This window comes from Myotis myotis, unplaced genomic scaffold (genome assembly GCF_014108235.1).
Source record: "Myotis myotis isolate mMyoMyo1 unplaced genomic scaffold, mMyoMyo1.p scaffold_m19_p_3, whole genome shotgun sequence".
Classification (NCBI taxonomy): Eukaryota; Metazoa; Chordata; class Mammalia; order Chiroptera; family Vespertilionidae; genus Myotis; species Myotis myotis.
In genome coordinates this window covers 98,623,470-98,647,328 of record NW_023416335.1, presented here as the reverse complement: position 1 = coordinate 98,647,328, position 23,859 = coordinate 98,623,470, and the positions used below count along the sequence as shown (strand labels likewise).

Below are 23,859 nucleotides of genomic sequence, written 5' to 3'. Positions count from 1 at the left end.
CTACTTAGTAAGATGTGGCTCCAATCTCACAAAAACTTTCTAAAGTTTGTCCCTTTATTTCATACATGCTCCTGACTGAATAAATATTTTTAACATTTTAAATTTTGTTCTTTTAAAGTTTCTGCGGTAAATTATTTAATTAAAACATTTTCTTACACATTTTTTCACCAGATGGCAGGAAAAAACAGCTCCCAGTGGAATAAAATGTGCAGTGGAATAAAAATTGTGAAATTTATTACCTTCCTTCATTGATGAGTTCAATAAATGCAAGTCCTGCATTCTTCTGAATAGAATTTTGCCATTCCTAAAAAGAGAAACCAAACCAAGTGTCATAAAAATGAGCATGTAAAGAAAAGTAACATCTTGTTTAAGGATCATGTTGGCACTATTAAAATAACTTCCATGTTATGATATTTCTAAATCTTCAAAAAAATTAACAAATGTTACTGTGCTACTCATTTTAAAAGGTGCTATCGAGTTCCTACTAAATTTCAGGCTTGATGCCCACTGAAATAGAAAGTGAGATCATAGGTACAGATCACAAATTCTCAGCACAAAGTGTCCTTCCTTCCAAAAGAAACCAAATGTCTAGTGGCTATATAAGGGTTAGAAATATTGGAATAGAAATTTTAGTCCCTGGTATAGAAAATTCTCACTGAGGTTATAAAATGAAAATTAGAAATATAAACAACATATTCAGATTAACTTGTAAATGAAATGTTATAGTTACGTGTGTAGTCCAAATGACTGAAAGGCATGTAAAATGTATATAAATTCTTATAAATAGTAAATTCTTTTAAAACGTATAAATATTTAATATTAAAACTATATCCAAATGTTATACTCTTCCTATGACATATTTAGAATATGCTTTAAATAATTTTTTTGGTTATTGATTTATCCCAGTAATTTTAATTTGGGAAGTCGTTTTTAAATATAGCTGGTAAATTACAATTTTTGGATTAAAATTATATCCACTTCAATAGTACTGTAAGTAAATACTTCCCTAGTATGTATGTATGTATATATATATATATATATATATATATATATATATATATATATATATGTAAAGTCCTTATTGGTCACTTACATCACTCATCTATAGACTTTTTTTTCTCTCCATGAGTTAACAATTAAAGTGCTGGCCACACATATCGTAGGTGGTCAGCTCCCCGCCTATGAATTCAGCTTCACAAAAAGAACAGTCTCTATGATAACCCTTCACTCTATTCCTGATCACATGCTCCTCTAAAGCTTATACACATGCTGTGAATAAATGTGGTCTGCAAAAGTAGGTGTTTGGTATGTAAATATTCTCTGCTCTAAGTAAATTTACGAAGAATTATAGAAGAACAAACCACTAATCCACATTTCTCCAAGAGAGAATCAACAACTCGGGAAGAGTGATGTGGTAATGCTAATATATAAAAACCCTGGGTCTGTCACGGCCAGGGGCTCGACCAACGGAAAGTCAGTCCTGCAGTCAGTGCTGGGTTGCTATGGCAACCCAGCACTGACTAGTGAGGGGGCTGCGAATCAGGCCCAGAGAGAGGCCTGAAGAGAGAAGCAGGGTCTGATCCATAGCCTGTGTGGCAGCTGTTGATCAGCACTTGCCTCTCTCTTTCTCTCCAGGCCAGGCCAGCAGCTGTGCCTCCATTTCTCTTCAGGCCTCCACCCGGGCTGCTGATCAGCCCCACTTTTCTGATCAGGCCCCATTGATAGGCCTAGAGACACTGACTGGTATAGAAACCAACCAATCAGAGCCAAATCTGGGTGAAGTGTGAGGAGCCAATGGCTGCCTAGGGGGCGGAGCTTTTGACACTGGCATAGAAACCGACCAATCAGAACCAAATTGGCTGGCAGAGGAGGGCAGTTAGGGGCAATCAGGCCATCAGGGGAGGGCTGTTGGGGGCGAGATCAGGCCAGGAGGGGAGGGCAGTTGGGAGCAACCAGGCTGGCAGGGGAGGGCAGTTGGGGGAGAGATCAGGCTGGCAGGGGAGGGCCGTTGGGGGCGAGATCAGGCCAGTAGGGGAGGGAAGTTTGGGGCAACCAGGCCTGCAGGGGAGGGTAGTTGGGGGCAAGACCAGGTCGTTGGGGAGGGCCATTGAGGGCAAGATTAGGGTGGCAGGGGAGGGCAGTTGGGGGCAACCAGGCCGGCAGGGGAGGGCAGTTGGGGGTGAGATAAGGCTGGCAGGGGAGGGCAGGTAGGGGTGATCAGGCAGGCAGGCAGAGTCAGGGGAGATCAGGAAGGCAGGCAGAGAGGTTAGGGGCTATCACCCCTAGAGGCAGTTAGGGGTGATTGGGCAGGCAGGTAGGTGAGCGGTTAGGAGCCAGCAGTTCCAGAATGCGAGAGGGATGTCCCTGTGGGATTGGGCCTAAACTGGCAGTCAGACATCCCCCAAGGGGTCCCCGATTGGGGAGGGTGCAGGCTGGGCTGAGGGAACACCCCCTTTCATGTGTGAATTTTGTGCACCAGGCCACTAGTTATTTTATAAAGAAAAGGAGACCTAAATGATGTCATTTTTAGCAACGTGTTTTAGCTTCAACAACCTTTAACTACAGTTTATCAAAATAATAAGATTGTTATTGTATTTTACAAAGCTTATTAAATCTTTCAAATAATTTCTGTTGAAAAATTATAGAAAACTTTTTTCTACATTTTAACAAAATGACTTACTACCGCCCTAGCCAGTTTGGCTCAGTGGATAGAGCATTGGCCTGTGAACTGAATGGTCCCAGGTTCGATTCCAGTCAAGGGCATATGCCCAGGTTGTGGGCTTGATTCCCAGTGGGGGATTTGCAGGAGGCAGCCGATCCATGATTCTCTCTCATCATGGATGTTTCTATCTCTCTCTTCCTCTTCCTTCCTCTTTGATATCAATAAAAATATATTTTAAAAAATGAATTACTACCATCCTCTTAAATATTTTACATATTACCATTATATAGCCTATATTTACTGCAAACAAATAAACCACAATGTGCCAATTTATCAGGAATACTTCACATTTACTGTGATATTAGCTTAAATAAAGAATAGATTTTTTACATAACAAGAATCATGTCACTCAGAAGGGTAGATTCTTGTGGACAATTTCTTATACACAATTTTCTTTATGATGCTGCATCAAAGCTCTTTATCAGTATAAACTTCTAATATGAAGAGAATTTTTAAAGAGGATATTTCACAATGTGCATTCAGGTATTACATATGCACCCCAAATTATACTGTGTCTAAAAGATCACAGAATAAAATGTTTTTTAAAAACTCTGTTCAGATCAAACAAAACATATGTGTAAGGTGCCGTCAGCCCTTGAGATGCTTATCTGCAATATTTTATAGAGGAACTAGAGGTCCCGTGCACAAATTCATGCACCAGTGGGGTCCCTCGGCCTGGCCTGTAGGATTGGGCCGAAACCGGCTCTCTGACATCCCTTGAGGGGTCCCGGATTGTGAGAGGGTACAGGGCAGACTGAGGGACCCCACCAGTGCACAATCAGGGCTGAGGAGGAATGTGGGAGGTTGGCCAGCCAGGGAGGGACTGCAGGACGGCCCCAGGGCGTGTCCAGCCCCTCTCACTCAGTCCCAATGGGCCAGAGCCCACAAGTCAGCTAATCTACCGGTCAGAGCATCTGCCCCTTGGTGGTCAGTTCACATCATAGTGACTGGTCAACCAGTCGACTATCTGCCCCCTGGTGGTCAGTGCATGTTGTAGTGAGCAGTTGAGCGACTTTAGCATATCATTAGCATATGACCCTTTGATTTCTTGAATGGATGATCAGATGACTGGACACTTAGCATATTAGGCTTTTATTATATTGGACTAGAGGCCCAATGCACAAATTTTGTGCAAGTGTAGGCCTTTCTTCTCCCGGCTGCCGGCACTGGCTTCCCTCTGCACCCGAGACCCGAGCTTCCCTCCGCCTGCCGGCAGGCACCTGGAACCCAGGCTTCCCTCACAGCCCCAGCTTCATCCAGAAGGTCGTCCAGAAGGACATCTGGTCTAATTATCATATTACCCTTTTATTATTATAGATAGTAGAAATAAATCTGAACTAAGCTAAAGATATTAGAGCTTATATGATGAGAAAGCCAATGAAAGTGTATGACTGCAACACTTCATCCAATAAATTAGTGTTTTAGAAAAGTAATTTGTCATTTCTGAGCAAGGGGAAATAGTAAGAAGTTGTTTTATAGGCCCTTCCAGAAGAGAGACAATAAACTTCAATTATGGAGTTGTAGCATCCTAAAATTTCAGGACACCAGGTTTAAGGAAAAGGCTAACAGGAAAAAAAATGTTTAAATAAAGAATCAAGGATGAGAAGGACACTAGACTTCTCAACACCAAAACAAGAAGACAGGAGGAAAGAACATAATACCTTCAAAATTATCAAAAGCATAATAGTCAAGCACAATATCCAGCTAAACTATCAATAAATATGAAGATAATTATATTTTCAGACATGCATAAACATTTATTTTTCACCCACTTCTTTCAAGAACCTATTGATAGTGTGCTCTGCCAAAATGAAAGAGTACATAAAAAAGGAGAGACAAGATTATAATGTGACAGTGCCCAAATCTCAGGGCTTTGGAAACAAGGGTTATTTCTTCCTTAAGTTCCATATTCACTGCCTGTGCTCTGTTCTACATTGTAGTCATTCTCTTTCAGGAGCCAGACCAGCAATGTGGCCGTTGTCTGGAATGTTATCAGCAACTAATATGGAGGGAAAAGAGAATGGGTTTAAGCATCACTTGCTCTTGTAGCTTCTGCCCGGAAGTAACACATGTCACTTAGCACTTTTCACCAATCAAAGAAAGTAAATAAGTGAAGTCTCAGTTTCTTGGAGCAAGGGAGTGCAAACCCACCAAGTGCTCATGAGGTGGAAAAGTTCAAATACATATGAACAACTGAAAATATTACTACAAGGGAAGAAATCAGAAAAGCAGTATACACATATCTAAGAAACTATAAATCTGGCACAGGAAAGAGGCCATGAGAATTCTCCAAATAATGGTGAATATAAGTACCAAGAGTGTTATCTTGTTAAGCAGGGTTTCAGATAGTATTTGATATGCATTATATTTAGAGTAGGCTTTCAGTGCAATTGGAAAGTTTTGGGGAAATTTAATGATAGTCCTATAGAAAATGTAGTAAAAAAAAAAGCAAGTAGCAAAACAGCAGTTAATTTCACACAAAAAAGAGTTAAGGAAAAAAGTGATGATGGATAGTTAACCTACGAATTCATTTGCAAGGAATACTGATGGGCTCAAAAGCTGTAATGTAATAATAGTGGGCAAAAGCTGAGAAACATAGGGATTACCCCCTTTCTTTTTTCTTTTTTCTTTTCTTGATCTCTTTAATTGGATTACAAAGTTAGATGAAAATTCTTTTTTAATGAAGTAGTCAAAGCTTCATGGTTAGGACAGAATAACTCAGAACACAACTTCAGGTCCCTTCCTCTTATTTTTTAGTAGGGAGTAGGTGACAGTGTTATAAGAATAAAATGCTTTAATAAAGTCAAAATGAAAAAAAAAAGTGGAAAACCAAGGACATTGCTATACAATGTTATTTAGAAAATACTGATTAATAACATGGTAAAGAGCTAAAAGAATGAAAAGTAGCTGCCTCAACTAAATGTGTCTGAGGGGTGAAGCAGGTTTCTGATTTTTGTTTTGCTTTGTTATGTCTTTAAACTACCTACACAAATTTTAAAATTATTTCAAAATTAAACTTTTTCTTTTATAACAGTGTAACAAAACTATTACAAAACTAACACAGTTTCTATAAAGAATCAGGAGACTTGTATGGCATGCAGACTAATAGACTGTCAAGAAGGAAATAGTTAATTTTACCAGATTACAGAGAAATTTTGAATATGGAAGACTTATTAAAAAATTATATATGGAAATTTATTATTGCAATGCATGTATTTTTTCCTCCAGAATTGTTTTTTATGGATTAGCAGGCAATACAATTCTTTAATTTGTTCAATGAGAATGCCACTGACAGGCTTTGTATTTGAGTTAGCTATCCTCCTCAAAGGCCTGAAGTTAGAGTTGCTATTTTCTCAAAGTTTCCTACCTGAAAAAAGAGGGCTGAAATCTTCTTGCCCAAGAGAAATTTCCTGAACCTTTCTGTGCTGGTGGGACTGTGTCCTTTTTCATTTTATTCTCTAAATTTTGCAGATTAAGTATTAGAAACCTATCATTACTTTTGCTTGTATATTGTTACATTGTTAATTTTTCCATGTGTCAAAAATGTTAGGTATGATGAGGACACAGGAGAGGTCCTGGGACTTGGTAACTAGAATTCAGTAGATGAAAGCCTGATTGAACTGGTTTGATGAATGAAAGGTAATTGAAGAAAAGAGTGTAGTAGCTAGAAATATACTCTTTCAAAAAAATTTGCAGTTAAAGCTAAGAAAAATTTTGGTAGGAGTTTGAGAGAAAGATAGCTTCTTGTTTTTATGATGAAGAGAAAAATGTGGTTTTAAATCCTATATCCTATTATAATTTTCACTAGAGGCCCGGTGCACAAAAATTTGTGCACTCGGGGGGGAGGGGGGGTCCCTCAGCCCGGCCTGTGCCCTCTAGCAGTCTGGGACCCCTCAGGAGATAACGACCTGCTGGCTTAGGCCTGCTCCCGGGTGGCAGAGGGCAGGCCCAATCCCTAGGTGCAGCCCCTGGTCGGGCTCAGAGCAGGGCCGATTGGGGGGTTGGGGCACCACCCCCTGTCACACTCAAGGCAGGGTCGATGGGGAGGTTGCGGCGCGACCCCCTGTCACACACAGCAGGGCCCATCGGGGGGGTTGGGGCTCCGTACCCTGTCATGCAAAGAGCTGGGCCCATCAGGGGGTTGGGGAGCTCCCTCCTGTCACGCACAGAGCAGGGCCCATCAGGGGGTTGAGGAGCTCCCCCCTGTCACTCACAGAGTAGGTCCAATAGGGAAGTTGGGGCACCGTCCCCTGTCACACACAGAGCAGGGCGGATCAGTGGGTTGGGCGCCGCCCTCTATCACCCACAGAGCAGGGCCAATCAGGGGATTGGGGCGCCGCCACTGTCACACTCAGGGCAGGGCTGATGGGGAGGTTATGGCTCTACTCCATCACACACAGAGCAGGGCCCGTGGGGGGGCGGGGGAGGGTTGGGGCACCGCCTTCTATCACCCACAGAGCAGGGCCGATCAGGGGGTTGGGGCGCTGCCCCCTGTCATGCTGATCCCAGTGTCGGGAGGCCTCTCAGCTCCACTGATCCCGGTGCTGGGAGGCATATTACCCTTTTACTATATAGGGTAGAGGCCTGGTGCACGGGTGGGTGCCAGCTTGTTTGCCCTGAAGGGTGTCCTGGATCAGGGTGGGGGTCCCCACTGGGGTGCCTGGCCAGCCTGGGTGAGGGGATGATGGCTGTTTGCAGCTGGTCACACACCCTTCAGGGTGGGGGTCCCCACTGGGGTGCCTGGCCAGTCTGGGTGAGGGGCTGAGGGCTGTTTTCAGGCTGGGGGTGACTGAACTCCCAAATGCTCCTTTTTTCCTTTTTTTTTTTTTATTCTGGGCCAGCTTTAGCTTGAGGCTTGGCTCCAGCTCTTAGGCCTCCGCTGCTGAAAGTAGGTTTCTGGCCTTTGCATACAATGTTGCGAATCTGCTGGCTGAAGTCCGGCGGTATTTGTTACAATGTTTGAAACTGCAGGTTCAGAGGCCTGCAGCCGCAGGCGGGGAACATTGGTTTCCTCCATCACTGAGGCAAGCAAGTCTCATGTTAGTTTCAAGCTGCCTGGCTGCCGGCCGCTATCTTGGCTGACAGTTAATTTGCATATCTTGCTGATTAGCCAATGAAAAGGGTAGCGGTCGTACGCCAATTACCATGTTTCTCTTTTATTAGTGTAGATTGTTACCACCTGCTGAAAACAAGCCATATAAGTAATACTCAATAAATATTATTAGTGACTTATTGGGTAAGCTGCATTCACATGCAATTCCCCATTGTTATTATAGACTAGAGGCCCAGTGCATGAATTCTTGCACAAGTGGGGTCCCTTGGCCTGGCCTGCGGGATTGGGCTGAAACCAGGTCTCCGACATCCTCCAAGAGGTCCTGGATTGTGAGAGGGTGCAGGGCAGGCCTAGGGACCCCACCGGTGCACGATTGGGGCTGGAGAGGGACGTGGGAGGTTGGCCAGCTGGGGAGGGACCGAGGGAGGGCTCCAGGGCGTGTCCGGCCTCTCTCACTTAGTCCCCATGGGCCAGAGCCCAGCAGTAAGCTAACCTACTAGTTGGAGCGTCTGCCCCCTGGTAGTCAGTGAATGTCATAACGAGCAGTTGAGCAGTCTTAGCGTATCATTAGCATATTACACTCTGATTGGTTGAATGGATGACCGGATGATTGGACACTTAGCACATTAGGCTTTTATTTATAGGATATAAAGCTATGTGACAGGTAATGTAATCTTTTAAAATATACACAACCCATGGACACAGACAATAATGGGCCCAGGGAGGGGATGGGAGTGGGAAGGAGGGGGTCAATGGGGACAAAGGAGGGGACATCTGTAATACTATAAAAATGAAGATAAATTTTTAAGAATGTCCCTGTTAAGGATGCTCCTAACTAACCTAACACAGTTTCTTCTGTGGAAGCACAGACCAGCTGGGTTCTTTTTCTATGAAGATATGAAAAAGCATGCTGATCACAAAAAGAGGGAAGAATTCTCATTCTCATTCTCTCTCTCTCTCTCTCTCTCTCTCTCTCCCTCTCTCCCCCCCCCCCCCCTTTCTTTCCCTCTCTCTTTCTGTCTCAGATATTTTCTGTTCTTCTCCAAACCTTTACAAGAAGTTTAAGAGGCTGCCTATCTGCCTACCTCTTCTGCTATCTCTGATTGTCCTGTCCTCAGACGTGAGTAAATCTCAAATACTTATCTGATAACAGGATTTTCAAACAACATAAGCTGAAATACCAATTTTCCAATATAGGAGTTCAATACTAACTTGTTTAATAGTGTTTTCCATATACCTGCAACCTCAGTTTACTCTTTATATGTTTTATGTGCACATAATATGATTAGACTTTAGGCAGTGCATCTTTGAAGAAAGAGCCATATTTTACTCATCTGTGATAACTGTAGGGGCAGAAGAAATAGATGATATAATTTTCAGAGACTATACTATAGCATTAAGGCAGCAAGACTTTAATTCTAGAAGGTTAGTGACACTGGATGGAAAAGAAAGAAAAATATCCTTATGTATAAAATTTAATGAATATTATACTCCCTGGTATCGTTTATTTTTCAAATTCTATTACTTATTTGCCTGCCAAACATGAATATTTTTTTCTATGACACAGAAGCCTACTGAGTTATGTGTTAATGTGCTATGGCTGGAAGTACAAGACTAGCTCTGCAGGCCTTGACCCAAGGAAGAGACAAAGTACATTCTACCTAATATTAGAGTGTAATTTAGTTTTTGAATGTTTTTTAAAGTTCCCTATCAACTATAATAACCAATTTACACAATTTCAATTTGTCAAGGCCGTCTCTGTTAACTACATTAAATATGAACAAATCGTAAGGTCACAAAAATGGTCCTAATTGCCTTTCCTTAAGAAAGAGGTTTGTGAAAGCTTTTGTTTTTGAAATTGTTATAGGAGATTTAAAAATCACAGGCAGGAGATAAACTAATGCCCTGGATAAACTCATCCCCCTAGTGTCGGAAAAAAAAAAAAAAAAAGCCAAGTAATTTAAATAGCGATTATAAGCAATAAAAGAATATAGTTAAATATGAATTTAAAATATAAGAACAAAGGATGTTTGTGCTTATGGTGGGTTGTGTGGGTTACAGTTTGTGTCAGCCCTTCAACTCCTCCCTGCTATCCACTGTGTCCCAGGGGGATGCTTCAGTAGAGGAGCTGGAGAAGTGAGGATTTAAGCCACACAAGTAGCAATGAAACTATAAATTTTAAACATGAGGTTTCACCAGCTGTTTTCTGATATTTAGCATAAGACATTTATTTTAGTTTTAATTATTTTGGTGAATTTTAAACAAATTTATTTCATATGGCAATAAAGAAAATACAAGTTTATTTCTTTCAACTAATAAAGAAAATACTAAATGAGAAAGAGAAAAAGGGAGGACAAAATATTCCTCACAAGTATATTTTTCCCCACAGAAAATATCAGGATTGAATGTGTTTTTTAAATTTTGTTTTAAAGATTTATGAATGACAGTTGTGAACGTAGCACAACTTTTGGGGTCATTTAGGTGAAAATCCAATCTCTTTACATCCTTGGTAAAATATGGTACACAGAATTGAGCAGTCAACAAAAATTAAGAAGTGCAAAGGAAAAAAAGTGGAATGGGAAAAAAAGTATCCTATAGGAAAAATGTAACAACTAGCATATTCTTCAGTTATCCCAAGCTATAGATGAATTTTTTTATCGTTATTCCTATGGAAAAGGGCAATACTAAGGGTTCATGCTGGCAAAGTAATAAATCTTTAAGTGTGTCAATGAAATAATTTTAAAACTTTGAAAATGGGAAATAGGATCAACCTAGAATCATTATTTCCTCAGTACTTAATATTTTGTATTTTTATTAACCAGAGAACATTCTCTCTTAAATATAACTATTTATATTTTGTAGTGATCTACTTATACATATGACCCCCCACTAGATCATAAATTTCTTTTTTTTTTTTAATATATTCTATTGATTTTTTACAGAGAGGAAGGGAGAGAGACAGAGAGTCAGAAACATCGATGAGAGAGAAACATCGATCAGCTGCCTCCTGCACATCTCCCACTGGGGATGTGCCCGCAACCCAGGCACATGCCCTTGACTGGAATCGAACCCGGGACCCCTCAGTCCGCAGGCCGACGCTCTATCCACCGAGCCAAACCAGTTTCAGCAAGATCATAAATTTCTTAATGAAAGGAAGGATCCTGTTTTATTTAACTATGTATACCCAGTAAGTAGCAAGTGACTGGCATACTGTATGTTCTCAATGTTATTTTTGTTGTTGAATGATTTAATCCTCGCAAATCTATGAAATCACTTAAATCTGTGGTTCCCAATTTTGCCTGAACAAAAGAATCAACAGGGGAGTTGTTATAATGTACCAATTAAATCAGAAAAATATCTAAGAATAGGGCCCAGAAATCAGTTTTATTTTAAAGCTTCCCAAATAATTTTAATGTGAAGGTAGTGTTCAAAACCACTGACTTAGGTCATTTCTCCCTCTAAACAAGCCTGCACTCATAAAATCCCAAAGTACCTAAAGTTGGGTAATATAGTTGTCATAAAGTGATGTGTATATTTTCCTTCAAATTGTTCAATTAAACTTCCTTTGTAAAATAGTATACTATTGTATTATAATTTCATCAAAATTTATGTCATAATTATTAAAATATACACATCTCTAAACTAAGGCCACCCTTAAGATCCTTTGAAACTCTAACATGGTATTTCATTGTGATAAATGGTATTTTTGTAAGACTGAACGTATTAGCTTATAATGAATGTATTAAAATGTGAGTAATGAATTAGGTTAGGCAATGATTATATTCTTTTACACTGAAGCAATTTTGGTTTTGTTTTCTTAAATGCACATCATTGTGTTCTAGGAGTTTCAAAAATAATTTGGGAAAATACTGAAAAGGGAGAAATGTAAAACTTTGTGACAACAAAAGTACAAAGCATAGAGGAATTTTGAATATTTGTTTGCTGTGGTTTCTCAAGTATAAAGTACCATGAGAGTTAACAAATGGGATATCTAAACAGGAAATGAATACTTTAATTACCGTCCTAACTCTCTAACAATTCTCTTACATGTAGGCATAAAGAAATTACTTAAAACAATGAAAAGGCATAACATGAGAATGTATACAAGGAGATAAAAATAATTGATTGTCATTTTAATAAAGATAATTGCTTGGCAATGACAACAAAAAAGTATTATTTTAAAATCTTATCTACAAAGCATTCCAGAAAGTCTTCTGCCATTTCAGAAAACACTAACACACACAAACTCACCCCACTATTAAAGAAAATGAACAGTCGTAAGACAAAATATGTTACCATAGGCACTGAGTTCTTATCTTCACAAGGAAACATACTAAACTGGGTTTAAATGCCTGCAGAGAACTGCCAAGGCAGTTTTGTCACAATTCTTTAACTCTTCTACATGGATGCATAAAATTTCCTAAAGATGAAGGACTTTTTCAGAGAATTGGATATCAAGTTAAGGATCCTTTGAAACGAAAAACTTTGAAGACAAATAAGTTCCAGAAGGATGACAATTAAATCCCGATGTTCTCTTTACAATCATTTTATGGTAGTTAGACGACCTAGTAGAAATCTCAGACTCAGGATGTAATTTCTTTTGCCCACCAGTTTTTCCTCCTCTATGGCAGCTTAATGCACATTTCTCATTCCCTTTTGCTTTGTATAAAATTTAAAAAACAATTTAATGTCCTTGGAGACTCAATCCATGTCAAAATTTTTCAAAATATGAAAAATATTTCAAGGTAAAAATAGGAAGTAAAATTGAGATCTTAAGTTTTCTGGAACTCCAGAACTGGTTTTTTACTTCCTGTATCCTAACGTCTACTTATCTTAAACTGCTTCTAAAATAAGTAGATATGTTCAGCAAAATTTTTCATAATGAATGATCATTTCAACTGGCAAGCTTATAAATTCTGTGCAAAAAGTTAGAAAAGTTAATAAGTACATGAGCTAAAGCAAAAATATATTATGTAGAAAGACAAACAGATGAGTAATGCTTTCAATACATATATATCTACAGATATATATAAAATAAACTAAGAAGAACATATGCAAGTATTCAAAGTATCTTTTGTCATCTTTTTAAAATTTTAAATATTGTGGAGAGTATTACAGATGTCCCTCTTTTTACTCCCATTGCCTCCTCCACCCAGTTCCTGCCGTGTCCCAGGCTTTCACTACCCTATTGTCTGTGTCCATAGGCAATGCATATCTATAATAATAAAAGCGTAATATGCTAATTAGACCAGACAGCCAAATGACCTTCTGGAGGAAGCCACGGCTGCAAGGGCAGAGGCAAGCCACCCTGGCTGCAAGGGCCGAGCCGTGTGCATGAATTCCCCCTTCCCTCTGAGATTTGTCAGTCTGTTCCATGTTTTCATGCCTCTGATTCTATTTTATTCACCAGTTTATTTTGTTCATTAGATTCCTTGTTTATTTTGATTTTTAGATTCAACTGTTGATAGATATGTATGTATTGCCATTTTATTGTTATATTTCTTCTTCTTCTTCTTCCTCCTTTTCCTCCTCCTCCTCGTCCTCTCCCTCCCTCTCCCCCTCTGCTTCCCCTTCCCCTTTCTCTTCCCCTTCCCCTTCCCCTTCTCCTTCTTTCTTCTTTCTTCTTCTTCCTATTCTTAAAAAATACCTTCAACATTTCATGTAATACTGATTTGGTGGTGATGAACTCCTTTAGTTTTTTCTTGTCTGTGAGGCTCTTTATCTGACCTCCAATTCTAAATGATAGCTTTGCTGGGTAAAGTAATCTTGGCTGAAGGCCCTTGCTATTCATCACTTTGAATATTTCTTGCCATTCCCTTATGGCCTGCTAAGTTTCTGTTGAGAAATCAGCTGACAGTCATATGGGTGCTCCCTTGCAGGTAACTAACTACTTTTCTCTTGCAGCTTTTAAGATTCTGTGTTTAATCCTTGACATTTTAATTATGATGTGTCTTGGGGTGGGCCTCTTTGTGTTCCTCTTGTTTAGGAATCTCTGTGCTTTCTGGACTTGTAAGTTTCTTTCTTTCACTAGGTAGGGGAGGTTTTGTCATTATTTCTTCAAATAGATTTTCAATATCTTGCTCTGTCTCTCTTCTCCTTCTGGCACCCCCATAATGCAAATTTTGGTAGACTTGAAGCTGTCCGGAGGCTTCATACACTACTATCTTCATATATTTGAGTTCTTTTTCCTTTTTTGCTCTTCTTATTGGGTGTTTTTTACTTCCTCATATTCCAAATTGTTGATTTGATTCTCAGAATCTTCTACTCTACTGTTGAATATCTGTAAATTATTCTTTATTTCAGTTAGTGTATTCTTAATTTCTAACTGGTCCTTTTTCATGTCTTTGACATTCTCACTAAAATCCTTGAAAATCTCACTAAGTCCCTTGAGTAACCTTATAACCAGGGTTTTGAACTCTGTATGCAGTAGTTTGCTTGCTTCTATTTTTTCATTTGTGACATGTCTCTTCGTCTCTGCATTTTGGCTGTTTCCCTGTGTTTGTTTCTATGTATTAGGTAGAGCTGCTATGTCTCCTGGAGTTGTTAAGAGTGACCTTGTATACTAGGTATCCTGTAGGGCCCAGTGGCTCAGCCTCCCCAGTCACCTGAGCTGGGCAGTATAGGTGCACCCCTGTGTGGGCTGTGTGCATAGTTATGTTGTAGTTGAGCCTTGAGTACTTTTGGTGTCACCTCCTGACCAATTGTGCAGACCAACTGCAACTACAGTAGGAGAGTTGTGCAGGAAACACCCCTATGGAGCAGTACTTGCTTAGTGGGGCTTTGGTGCTCAGCGAGTCTGCTCCTTGATTGTGTCACTTGTGGATGTGTAGAGTTGTAATCAGGTATGGTCTGAAGCTGTCTATCAGGTATATTGGCTCTAGGGCTTCCAGGCAGGAGCTACAGAGAGATCTGCACATGACTGCTATTTGTATTGGGTTTGGAAGTGCCCAGGTGAGGTCCAGCTGTGAAGCAAAGCAGGCTGGTGCTAGTGCCAGGTCTTGGGCCTTTTACTGATAGTTTTGGGGCATGGTGACACCTTGTTTTCAGCTTGTTTGAGAGATTTTAGGAAAGTCTGAAGCCTGAGCCAGGACAGTGCATTCATATGGAACAGCTGCTACAAAGAGCTTCAGTGGGGTTGCCAATTGGATGGAGCAGGGTCTCAGGGGCAGAGCAAACTGTGATCCAGGCAGATGAAGACTCAGATATAGCTCCAGTCAGCCCAGGTCTCCAGCATCCTTTATGTCACTCAACCACAATCCTTGCAGGTTTTTACAGCCCAAAGTTATAGGAACTTCTCTTCCAAGCTCTGGAAACCTGGACTGGGGGTCTAGTGTGGGGCTGGGTACCCTAACTCCTCAGAGGAAGCCTCTGCAGGGATGATCTCCCTCCCAATTAAAAAAAAAACCCTGCACATGTGGGTGTCAGACCAGCCCATCCAGCACTTCTGCCTCTCCTATCAGTCTCAATGTGCTTTCCTCTTCACTTCTTTAGTAGTAGGACTTCCATTCAGCCAGCTTTCAGTTGGTTTTGAATGATGATTGTTCTGTATTTTAGTTGTAAATTAGATGTGGTTGTGGGAGGTGGCGAGTAAATGCTGTTACCTCTGCCCCCATCATGGTTTTTTCTCTTTTCTCATTTTTATTGTTTATTTTTATGAACATCTTACTAAAAGCATGACAGGAAAAACTGAATGTAAGAAATGAATAATCGATGATCAGTTCAAAAAGATTACTGATATGAAAGTCAACCATAGAAAAACCATTGGGAAATATGCAAATATATCTAGTTGGTTACTAAAAGAAAACTTGTGTATCACATAAATATAAAGAGTATTCCCAGGCCCTAGCTGGTTTTGCTCAGTGGATAGAGCCTCCGCCCGTAGACTGAAGAGTACCTGCTTTGATTCCAGTCAAGGGCACATACCTCAGTTGCAGGCTCTATCCTTGACCCTGGTCATGGCACATGTGGGAGGCAACCAATCGATGTGTCTCTCTCACATCAATGTTTCTCTCTATCTGTCTCTCACCCTCCCTTCTACTCTCTCTAAAAAAATCAATGGAAAAATATCCTCAGGTGAGGATTAACAACAACAACAACAACAACAACAAAAGGATTTCCAGGATCTCAGTAGATTACGAAATTATGCAAATAAATTTAAAACACAAATATACTTATATAAATATATATATATACACACACACACACATGTATGTATATACCCATATACATGAGTTAATAATGACTTAAAATGAGCTAATAAATAGGATACCAAAGCACAGGTAACAATAACAACAAAACAGATAAATTGGACATTATTAAAATTAAAAACTTTTGTGCAAAAACACTACATCAAGAAAATGAAAATAACCTACAGAATGGGAGACAATCTCTTCATATCATATACTTGATAAGGGTTTAATAATCAGAATAAATTAAAAACATGTACAACTCAACAATAAAAACCCAATTTAAAAATTGGGAAATAACTGGAATAGACCGTTCTCCAAATAAAACATTCACATGGCCAATAAGTACATTAGAAGATGCAACATTAGTCTTAGGGAAATACACATCAAAACCAGAAGACATCACTTCACACTTACTAAGATGACTAAAATGAAAAACAGCAGCAACCCCAAATTAAAGCAAACAAAAAAAGAGATAAGTGTTGGAGATGATATGAAATAATTGGAAAACATGTCCATTCCTCATAAAGATGTAAAATGGGGCAACCATTGTGGAAAACTGGTTGGCAATTCCTTGAAAAGTTAAACATAGAATTAACACATGATTCAGAAATTCCATTCCTAAGCATAAGCCTAAAAGAATTGAAAATATAAACTCAAATAGATCCTTGTAGGCCAATGTTAATAGCAGCATTATTTACAATGGTCAAAAGGTGGAAAAAGCCTGTGTCTATCAAAAGATTAATGGTTATATAAAATGTAGAACTTTACAAAGAATAGAATATCATTCAACCATAACAAGAATGAAGTTCTGGACAGCCAGTTGGCCTGGAGGTCAAATCACCCCCAGTATTACCTACAATAATCAAGGCTTAACTACAACAAGACTGCACACAAAGACCACTAGGGGGTGCACCAAGAAAGCATAAAAAATGCCGAGACAAAGAAAAAGGACACAAATGACAGAAATGGAAGCTATAGAGCTCAAAACCACACTTTTAAGGTCTCTCAAGAACTGTCTAGAAGCTGCTGATGAACTAAATGAGATCCTCAAGAAATCTAATGAGACCCTCGATGTTGTGATAAAGAACCAACTAGAAATTAAGCATACACTGACTGAAATAAAGAATATTATACAGACACCCAACAGCAGACCAGAGGAGCGCAAGAATCAAGTCAAAGATTTGAAATGCGAAGAAGCAAAAAACACCCAACCGGAAAAGCAAAATGAAAAAAGAATCCGAAAATATGAAGATAGTGTAAAGAGCCTCTGGGACAGCTTCAAGCGTACCAACATCAGAATTATAGGGGTGCCAGAAGATGAGAGAGAGCAAGATATTGAAAACCTATTTGAAGAAATAATGACAGAAAACTTCCCCCACCTGGTGAAAGAAATAGACTTACAGGTCCAACAAGTGCAGAGAACCCCAAACAAAAGGAATCCAAAGAGGACCACACCAAGACACATAATAATTAAAATGCCAAGAGCAAAAGACAAAGAGAGAATCTTAAAAGCAGCAAGAGAAAGAAACTCAGGTACCTACAAGGGAATACCCATACAACTGTCAGCTGATTTCTCAACAGAAACTTTGAAGGCCAGAAGAGAGTAGCAAGAAATATTCAAAGTGATTAATGCCAAGAACCTACAACCAAGATTACTTTATCCAACAAAGCTATCATTCAGAATTGAAGGTTAGATAAAGAGCTTCACAGATAAGGAAAAGCTAAAGGAGTTCATCACCACCAAACCAGTATTATATGAAATGCTGAAAGGTATCCTTTAAGAAGAGGAAGAAGAAGAAAAAGGTAAAGATACAAATTATGAACAACAAATATGCATCTATCAACAAGTGAATCTAAGAATCAAGTGAATAAATAATCTGATGAACAGAATGAACTGGTGATTATAATAGAATCAGGGGCATAGAAAGGGAGTGGACTGACTATTCTTGGGGGGGGGGAAAGGGTGTGGGAGATGCGGGAAGAGACTGGACAAAAATCGTGCACCTATGGATGAGGACAGTGGGTGGGGAGTGAGGGCGGAGGGTGGGGCGGGAACTGGGAGGAGGGGAGTTATGGGGGGAAAAAAGAGGAACAAATGTAATAATGTGAACAATAAAGATTTAATTAAAAAAAAAAGAATGAAGTTCTGATACATGTTATAGGAATTAACCTTGAAAATATTATGTTAAGAAAAATAAACCAGACACAAAGGACAAATATGGTATGATTCCACTTTTATCAAATACTGATAATAGGCAAGTCATAGAGAAAAAGTAAATTAGAGAATTTCAGAGAGAGACATATAGAGAATAACTGCTTAGTGGGTACAGAGTTTTTGTTTGGGGTGTTAAAATTTTTGGAAATAAATAATGGTGGTTATATAACATTGCGAATGTAATTAATGCCACTGAATTAATGCCACTTAAAAGTGGTTAAGCACTAGCCAGTTTTGCTCATGGTTAGAGTGTCAGCCCGTGGACTGAAGGGTCATAAATTTAATTCTTGTCAAGGGCACTTTCCTCAGTTGCAAGCTGGAACCCTGGACCCAGGTCTGGTATGAAAGGGAGGCAATCAATCTATGTGTCTTTCTCACATTGATGTCTCTCTCTCTCTCTCTCTCTCTCTCTCTCTCTCTCTCTCCCCCCCCCCCCCAATCCCTTGCACTCACTCTAAAAATCAATGGAAAATTTATCCTCAGGTGAGGATTAACAAAAAAAATGGTTACAATGGCACTTTTAAAAAATATTTATTTTACCACAATTTTAAAAAATAATCAAATAATATCAAGGACTGTTTTTCTTTTATTCATGAATTAACTCAATAAGTAATTAATAAATATCTATACTTTGTACTGAACATTGTTCTACATGTGGATGACACAATAGTGAGCACAACAGAAGACATCATTGGCAACAGAAAAATAAACTTTGTTATGGTGTAAATATGTAGCATAATTTAAAAAAATATCTATAAAGTGACCTTGGAAGACTTAAGGTTTTTGTGCTATCTTTAAGTAGTTTTTCCTTTTGGATAGTTTAAATAAACATTCTATGATTTAAAATGCTCTCAATAAATGTTAAATAAATATGGTGATGAGACTATATAATACTTATTTTCTTTATTGGCTGAATAGAATGGTTTAAAAAGAGAGGATATATTGGATATGATACTTATTCTAAAAGAAATTCCTCTTTAATGAATAAAGAAAATCATGCCTTTATCACCTATAAGGTTATCCAATTAAAATATGTAAACATGTACAACAGGTACATATATTTACTATCTAGATATATGTACTTTAAATGCTAAGGGGAATGATGGAGTGAGTAGAACCATCCTATATAACAGTGATGGCAAACCTTTTGAGCTCGGTGTGTCAGCATTTTGAAAAATCCTAACTTAACTCTAATGCCATGTCACATATAGAAATTTTTTGATATTTGCAACCATAGTAAAACAAAGACTTATATTTTTGATATTTATTTTATATATTTAAATGCCATTTAACAAAGAAAAATCAAACAAAAAAATGAGTTCATGTGTCACCTCAGACATGCGTGTCATAGGTTCACCATCACTGCTATATAATAAAGAGGCAATATTCAAATTGACCCTCACACCATAATGCCATCACAAGATGGCAGCGCACACAGCAGTGGCAGGGCAGCAGGGGCGGGGATGGTGGCCACTCTGCGAGGCTTCTGCAGGGGTTTCCATGGTTGTGCATGCTGCGGGAGCGGGGCCTGGCCGCCGCTGCACGCAGCCCAAAGGCGGGGCATCGGGGCAGCACTCCAGGACTCAGGGCCATCCCACAGCGCACTGGCCATGCGGGGCGGGACTGCAGGACTTGGGGCGGTCCCATGGTGCAGGGGATGGGGGAGGGGTCCTGGGTCTCACATGATTTCGCGGGACAGGTCACTAGTATAATAATAAATCAGAGAAGCTTCATAAAAAAAAAGAGTTTTAAATAACTGGGAAGACATGAAGTAACAGTAATGATCCTGTTTTTCATAGAAGTGGCAATTACATCAATATAATGAAAATACATTGATCTTTAGATGCACATACAAATGAATGCATTTCAAAACATTGAAAGCTGAATAATGTCTGATGTCTAGTTAACAGTATTTTACCAATATCAATTTCCTGGTTTTGATACTGTATCATATTTATATAAAATAGCATTATTTGAGGAAGACTACTATTTTTAAAATTTCTTGTGACTCTATAATCATTTAAAAAACAAAACCACAGAAACATGATCATGAGGAAATGTACAATTGAAGAAAAGGAGGAGTCTTGAAGATGGCGACCGGCAGGAAGGTAGGGAGGGAGAGAGTGTGAGAGTGTGAGGGAGTGATTGAGGAGTGTGTGGACGTGTGTGGTGTGTGTGTGTATGAGCTAGGGACAGCTAGATTCTGCAGGTCTTCTAAGGGGCGGCTAAACATGGCAGTCCTAGACAGCGGAGCCCCGCTCCCAGCACGGACACTCCTCGGCGGCTAGCGCGGGCACAAAGACCATGCCATCTTGAGAAAGAGGGCTGCTTGAGACTAGGATCCTGGCCTCAGTACCACCCGGTCTGGTCTCAGATGCAAATCAGGACCCTGCAGCCACTGGAGACAGAGACCTGCGACCACAGCTACAGACCCAGGGACACCAAGAATCCAGACATCCCCGCGGCAGAACTCTGTTAGTAACAGAGCCCATCCCCCTCCCCACAGGCTCGCAGGCAGCGTCATAGTAACTGACAGACCCACCCCTTGCCAGGGCCTCAGTGCTGCTAGGGAGTCTTAGCCTGGAAGTGCGGGAACACCAGAAACTGGTCCCGCCCAGAGCAGGCTGTAGGAACCTTGGCCTGAGGGCTAACGCACGGACATGGGGAACTTGTCCCGTGCAGCACAGGCCCCGGGACCCCGATTCTCCGGGCAGGAGGCAGCACCAAGCACCAGTGACTTGACTGTGTTTCTTATCACCTGCACCTGGAATCCCTGATTCCCTGTGCATTCACACTAAGAGCCAGTGACTACAATTCTTGGTGCATGTGCACACAGGGACCCTGATTCTCAATGTGAGGCTGTGAGAAGCAAAAGAGACTCTAATACTGGATTCCTGGGGAACTCTGACTCCTGGCGCACGCTAGGGGCCGCTGATTTTCAACACACTCCGGGGGGACTCTGTTCCAGCACGGTGCAGGCTGGGTCTCTGATTCTAAGTACACACACGAGGCCTAACTGAGCGCTGGTAATGCTGACTCTGAGCGAGCCTGATTCCCACCAACCCATCACAACCACACATCTTAGTGTCAGAGCTCTCCAGTGACACTAGGGTGGTGAGAAGCTCCCACTGCACACGGCCAAGGCCCACGCAACTCGACATTTGAATCATCGGGAGATAATCAGAATGGGGAGATGACACAACCCCCAGAGGGAAGAAAATGAGGAGTCACCAGGAAAGGAAATTAATGAAATTGAAGCATGCAACATGACAGAAAAAGAATTCCGAGTAATGGGTGTACAATTCATTCACCGGATGGATGAGAAAATCAACAACCTATGCAAGAATCAGGAAGAAATGAAAAGTGACATAGCTACAATCAAGAACACCATGGAAAGTTTCAACAGTAGACTAGAAGAAGAAGAGGACAGAATTAGTGAGTTAGAAGATAAGGTAGAGAAACAAGCTCAATCAGAACAGCAACTGGAGAAAAAAATTAAAAAGCAGGTGGAGAGCCTCAGGGAGCTTTGGGACAACATGAAACGAAGTAACATATGCATAATAGGGCTGCCAGAAGGACAAGAAGAGCAGCAAGGATTAGAAAATCTATTTGAAGAAATAATGACAGAAAACTTCCCAGATATGGGGAAGAAAAAAGTTACACAAGTACAGAGAGTCCCAACCAAGATGAACCCCAAAAAACCCACACCAAGACACATTATAATAACAATGGCAAATGTACATGACAAAGAGAGAATCTTAAAGGCTGCAAGAGAGAGACAGAGAGTTGCCTACAAAGGATTCCCCATCAGATTATCAAATGATTTCTCAACAGAAACACATCAATCTAGAAAGGAATGGAAGGAGGTATACAAAGTGTTGCAAAGCAAAGGACTGAATCCAAGAATACTCTATCCAGCAAGACTATCAATCAAAATTGAAGAGGAAATCAGGAGGTTTGCAGACAAAAAAAGGCTAAGGGAGTTTATCACTTCCAAGCCAGCAATGCAAGATATGCTAAAGAGAATACTGTAAAAAGAAGAAATATAAAGGTAAGAAAGAACACAGGCACAAAAATAGAAATGGCTACAAGCAAGTACCTTTCAATAATAACTTTAGCCGAAACCGGTTTGGCTCAGTGGATAGAGCGTCAGCCTGTGGACTGAAAGGTCCCAGGTTCGATTCCGGTCAAGGGCATGTACCTGGGTTGTGGGCACATCCCCAGTAGGAGATGTGCAGGAGGCAGCTGATCGATGTTTCTCTCTCATCGATGTTTCTAACTCTCTATCTCTCTCCCTTCCTCTCTGTAAAAAATCAATAAAATATATTTAAAAAATAATAATAACTTTAAATGTAAATGGACTAAATGCTCTAATCAAAAGAAATCGAGTGGCTGAATGGATAAAAAGACATAACCCATATATACGCTGTCTACAAGAGACTCACCTCAGAACAAGGGACTCACACAGACTGAAAGTGAAGGGATGGAAAAATATCTTTCAGGCAAATGGAAATGAAAAAAAAGCTGGGGTAGCAATACTTATATCCGACAAGATAGACCTCAAAGTGAAGGCTATACAAGAGATAAGGAAGGCCACTTCATAATACTAAAGGGATCGATACAACAAGAGAATATAACCCTGATAAACATATATGCACCCAATGCAGGAGCACCCAAATAATTAAAAAACCTCCTGGAATATAACAAAGGAGAGATCAACAACACTACAATCATAGTAGGGGACTTAAACATACCCACTGACACCACGGGATAAATCCTCTAGACAAAAAATCAGCAAAGAAACAGCAATCCTAAATGACTTACTAGATCAGATGGCCTTAATTGACATCTTCAGAACGTTTCACCCCAAAGCCACAGAATATACGTTCTCAAGTGTACATGGGACATTTTCAAAAATAGGCCATATATTGGGTCACAAGCAAAGTCTCCCCAAATTCAAGAAGACTGAAATCATACCAAGCATCTTCTCAGACCACAATGGCATAATCCTATCTAATAATAGAGAAACATAGTAACTATCCATACCGCTGCTACCCTTACCATTGACTAATCAATAGGATGTGCAAATTAACTGCCAGCCAAGATGGTGGCCAACAGGCAGGCTACTGACACGAACAGGAGGCTTGCTTGCTCCAGTGACAGAGGTAGCCAGGTTCCCTGCCTGCCGCTGCTGGGCTCTGAGCTGCTAAGAAACATTGTTACAAATATGGAAGCTAAACAAAACCCCAGAAACCTGCTTTCAGTCATCTGGGATCTCAGAGCTGGAGTCGCAACAAAGTTTCAAATACAGAAAGTAAACAAAGCCAGAAACCTGCTTTCAGCAGCGAGGTCTCACAGCTAAAGCCGGCTCTCAGCTCCAGTGACAGCCATAAATCCAAGAATAAAAAAAAAAAAAGGAAAAAAGGAGAGGTTGGGAGCTTCAGTCACGCTCCAGCCTGAAAACAGCCCTCAGCCCCTCACCCAGGCTGGCCAGGCACCCCAGTGGGGACCCCCACCCTGATCCAGGACACCCTTCAGGGCAAACCAGCTGGCCCCCACCCGTGTACCAGGCCTCTACCCTATATAGTAAAAGGGTAATATGCCTCCCAGCACCGGGATTTAGCGGAGCAGCGAGGCCTCCTGGACCCTGGAGCAGCGTGACAGGTGGCAGCGAACAAAC

General features: G+C 40.4%; 1 protein-coding gene across 6 annotated transcripts in view; it reads right to left on the bottom strand.

Annotated features, from left to right (window-relative positions):
• Positions 1–23,859, bottom strand: part of NBEA (neurobeachin) — a 1,002,985-nt gene that overhangs the window by 526,703 nt on the left and 452,423 nt on the right. For all 6 annotated transcript variants that reach the window (XM_036298874.1, XM_036298876.1, XM_036298877.1 and 3 more), the window contains one exon: positions 240–304. In XM_036298874.1, coding sequence (XP_036154767.1) covers positions 240–304 — 65 coding nt within the window. The remainder of the gene's footprint in view (positions 1–239; positions 305–23,859) is intronic.